The sequence below is a fragment of the Oryzias melastigma genome, linkage group LG16 (assembly GCF_002922805.2).
Source record: "Oryzias melastigma strain HK-1 linkage group LG16, ASM292280v2, whole genome shotgun sequence".
In the NCBI taxonomy this organism is placed as follows: domain Eukaryota; kingdom Metazoa; phylum Chordata; class Actinopteri; order Beloniformes; family Adrianichthyidae; genus Oryzias; species Oryzias melastigma.
This window is the reverse complement of record NC_050527.1, coordinates 11,632,535-11,636,217: the sequence shown is the minus strand read 5'-3', so window position 1 is coordinate 11,636,217 and position 3,683 is coordinate 11,632,535. Positions and strand designations below refer to the sequence as shown.

The window sequence follows — 3,683 nt, the reverse complement described above, 5'->3', positions numbered from 1 at the left end:
TTAGCCCTAAAACTTATGTTGTTTTAGATAACATGATTAATTAAAACATTAATTTGCAATTAACTTCACAGTGGTGGAAATTTGTAAACAAAATCAAAGTTGAAATAAATCCATGTAGTATTTTGTCACTGATATGCATAATTAGTTTTTAATGGGTTTTCTCTGAGTATAACACTGTCAACAAAGTGGAAACGCATACAAAGCAAATAATCTCCTCAGTGTCGCTTGAACACCCAAACATATGTCCCAGGTTACATGCTGAGGTCTATTTTTAAAGTAGGTCAGGTATGTTAGAAAACAAACTGAATCTGTCAGTGCTGGTTAAATAATTAAATCAAAGAACCCACACTTGAGAAGTGGAGTAAATCAGGCAAAGCAAACACTAGCTGGTGTGTGGATGTGTTTTAGGGTAGCTAGTTAGCATTCATACAGGTGATGCAAGTGAGTTGCAACAGTGACATGTGGAATGTTACAGGCTGTTACTGAGCACCTCACCACAAGGACAGAGATTGCGTCAGAATAATTGGAGAAAAATTCCACGTTTTTGTTTTCTTCCTGGGAGCGGCCTTTTTAAAAATCCCCCTTTTTGTTAAAAATACCAGAGGAGCTACACTATTTAGTAATCAATTCCATAAACAGTTGTATTATTATTATTATTATTGTCAATTTTTTGTGATGTTTCAGTCATTTAAACAAAACCAAAATAAAAATAGAATATTTTTTTTTTTATTAAGCACTTTTTCGGTTGAATGAAGAATTTTCCTAAAACACAAATATAGATAAATAAATATCCCAAACTTTGTCTATATTTCTGATTAATAATAAAGGTAAACAAACTGAATAGCGTTTATAAAAAGGTTTAATTGGTCATTTATCCCACAGGATGCAGGTTAAATCATACTTATTTATATGCTATACTCAATAACATGCTTTCATTGCATGGCATCAGCTCCAATTCAGGTGAAAGATCTCTAAATGTACCTCTCTTTGTTGCAAGTTTAGCTGTGTGCAGGTGACGAGTGAAAGGCAAAACATGAATAGACCTGACAACCTCTTGAGGAAAACGTGCAATTTCTCCAGCAGACTGACAACTCACTTGTAATCAAAGCTGCAGTTTGTCTCTAAACATTAGGCTGCTAACGCTCGAGTGCTCTCTGGCTACAACAAAACATTTGTTGGGTTTTTAAGTAGCTGCTGCTCTCACTTGTTGTGCCACTCTTCTCTGCTCTTAAGGGGGAAAGTTATGGCTACACCTGCCAGTACAAATAATAATTTTCCCTTACGACATTCAAGCAGACTGAAGCAATAATGGTATAGTGTCAAAAACCACAGAAAAAAAACAACAGTCTGCACCGCAAAAGTTCAAGGCACCACTCTGGTCAAGAACAACAACAGCAGAGCGCTGTAAACCAGCATAATGCAGCTCAGCTGCAGAGTTTGGATTGCCCTGGCCTCTTTGGAGCACACTTCTCTGCCCGGTCGGCTTGACACGGCCACTCAACCTAAACAGATGAGCTATCAGAAGATAAACAGAGCAGAGAGCTTCTTGGGTTTTCATTCAAATGTCAACACCTCAGTACCAAGTTTGCATCTCGTTTGACTGCACTCTAGCTGGAGTCAACTCAACCAAAACCTGACATGCACCTGCTTAGCACCAGCTCTCCTCGGGGGTCTTGAAACATCTTTTGGAGAAAGCAGTTTTTTTAAATATTTTTCCCAAGCTTACCGTCTTTCATCTTCAAGTCATTTTGCTCAAACGTTTCTTTCTTTTCTTTAGCCAAAATGATAAAAGAGGTGAAAGCTGGAGTCGACTTCCTGAGACGCTTGGCTGTGGCACGAGGGAAGCTGGAGGAAGCCAAAGCAGAGCTGTTTGCTGAGAAGCTACAGAAACTCTTATGTGACAAATATGATGACCACTGGTATCCTGAGTCTCCTAGCAAAGGCCAAGCATACAGGTAATCATCCAAATGGAATTGACTTGTGCATATATATATATATTTTTAATGGAAGTTATTTTATTTTTTAATCCATGTGGATGAGTAACCGAGTTTGAAACTTCTCAGGTGCATTCGTATAAATAAGGGAGTCCCCTGTGACGAGGTGGTCCTCAAGGCTTGTGAGGAGAGCGAACTCACGCCCAGCATGCTGGGGCTTCCTCCTGAGATCACAGTGTGGATCGACCCAATGGAGGTCTGCGCGAGGTGAGTCATCTTCTGTGATGCATAGCTGAAGCAGACAGCCGTGTTCCTGCAACAAAGACACTGTCTAGGAAAAAAATGAGTCATCGTTACGAGTTTCTGTGTAGAAAAGTAAATGTAAGTTAAGTTCTGTTGTGTTGTTTTTTTCTAACAGATCCGGAGAGAACGGCAGACCTTTCACTGTAGCTTGCTTCGATCACAATGAGGAAAATGAAGAAGAGGAGGCTTTGAACGGGGACGACTCTGTGAATTTAGATACGTCTGATTACCACTCTGCGACTTCTGACTGTGGTTCCACTGCGTCAAGCGACACGGAGGAGGAGGCCAAAGATGGGGAGTTAGACGGTGAGCGAGAGAAAGCTAAGACTAAGCAGGAGGTGGAGGGGAACACCTACACGATAACAATGGTTCCCAACATACGGAAATGGCACGAAGATGGAGCAAGAGCCAGAAACATCAGAAAGAAGGTACATTCCCTCCTTCATTTAGATTGATTTATTCATCAAATTTTCCATTATGTCATTGATTTCATTATTTATGTTTAAGATAAACTGAACAAATGTTTTTTTTTTTTGAGTAAACCAACAAGAAATGTTTTTTTAGAAAACGAGTAACAATGAAAAAGTGATATATTTCATAATTTGAAATTGATTCAATTTGAATTAATTGTTTGTAGTATTCTTTAAAAACAACTCTCTTAAATCATTAAATAAAATACTAGTGTTTACACACAAAAGTGTTGCGAAAAGTAATTTCTAAATATCCCTAACCATTTAGCTGCAAGTTCAATACTTTATTTTGAAATTCTTGCAACATAGTGTTCTTATAAATATTATCCAAAAAATATTTTTGCCAAACTTGTTTATTAGTGATTTATTAGAAAAAGTTTTGTCTTGTTGCTACATGACTGAACTGAAGCAACCTTGTTTGCCTACTGCAGGTTTTTCCAGTGAGTTTGGGGAGTTTTTCTCTCTTTCAAAGCTGAACATTGTTTGAAAGTTGCCTAACAAACAGGGAAACTTGTTGCTCAAATGTCTGGATTGCTTTAACTTTAAAATACTAAAACCGTCTTGAGTAAAAAAAATTCCTCGGACCACTGTTGCTAATCTTGTTTTCTTCCTGATCGCTCTCCTCAGATCCCTGCTAACCTGCAGTACGTCTACCACCAACCACCCGTGTGGCCTCAATACAAGAAGGCGGCTCCGGTGTTCCTGACTACAGTGTACGCTCCTCCAGCACACCCACCTCCTCCCCAGCAGGTGTTCGGTTATTACGTCTTGCCACAAGCCTCACCTCAGTTCATCCTGCCGCACGCTGCTCTGCCGTCCTGGGCAGCGGTGAAAGGTTAGAGCGTCACGACAGTGAAGTGTAAAGAGCAGACGGAAGAAGGCCTCACGTCCTTTCAACTGAGCCATATGATGATCTGTTTGTGTACTCGAGCCAAACAAAACTGTCTTGTGATTGTTAACTTCAGGTTTGCTTCTT

The 3,683-nt window shown here is 39.5% G+C and overlaps 1 protein-coding gene across 1 annotated transcript in view; it reads left to right on the top strand.

Annotated features, from left to right (window-relative positions):
* Positions 1 to 1,777: 1,777 nt before the first annotated feature.
* Positions 1,778 to 3,683, top strand: part of si:dkey-79d12.5 (protein BTG3) — a gene marked incomplete at its 5' end in the record, with an annotated part of 2,683 nt that continues 777 nt past the window's right edge. Inside the window, 4 exon segments of the mRNA XM_024268464.2 lie at positions 1,778 to 1,955; positions 2,064 to 2,201; positions 2,353 to 2,665; positions 3,335 to 3,672. Of these exon segments, the coding sequence (XP_024124232.1) occupies positions 1,783 to 1,955; positions 2,064 to 2,201; positions 2,353 to 2,665; positions 3,335 to 3,547 (837 nt within the window). The 3' untranslated portion in view covers positions 3,548 to 3,672.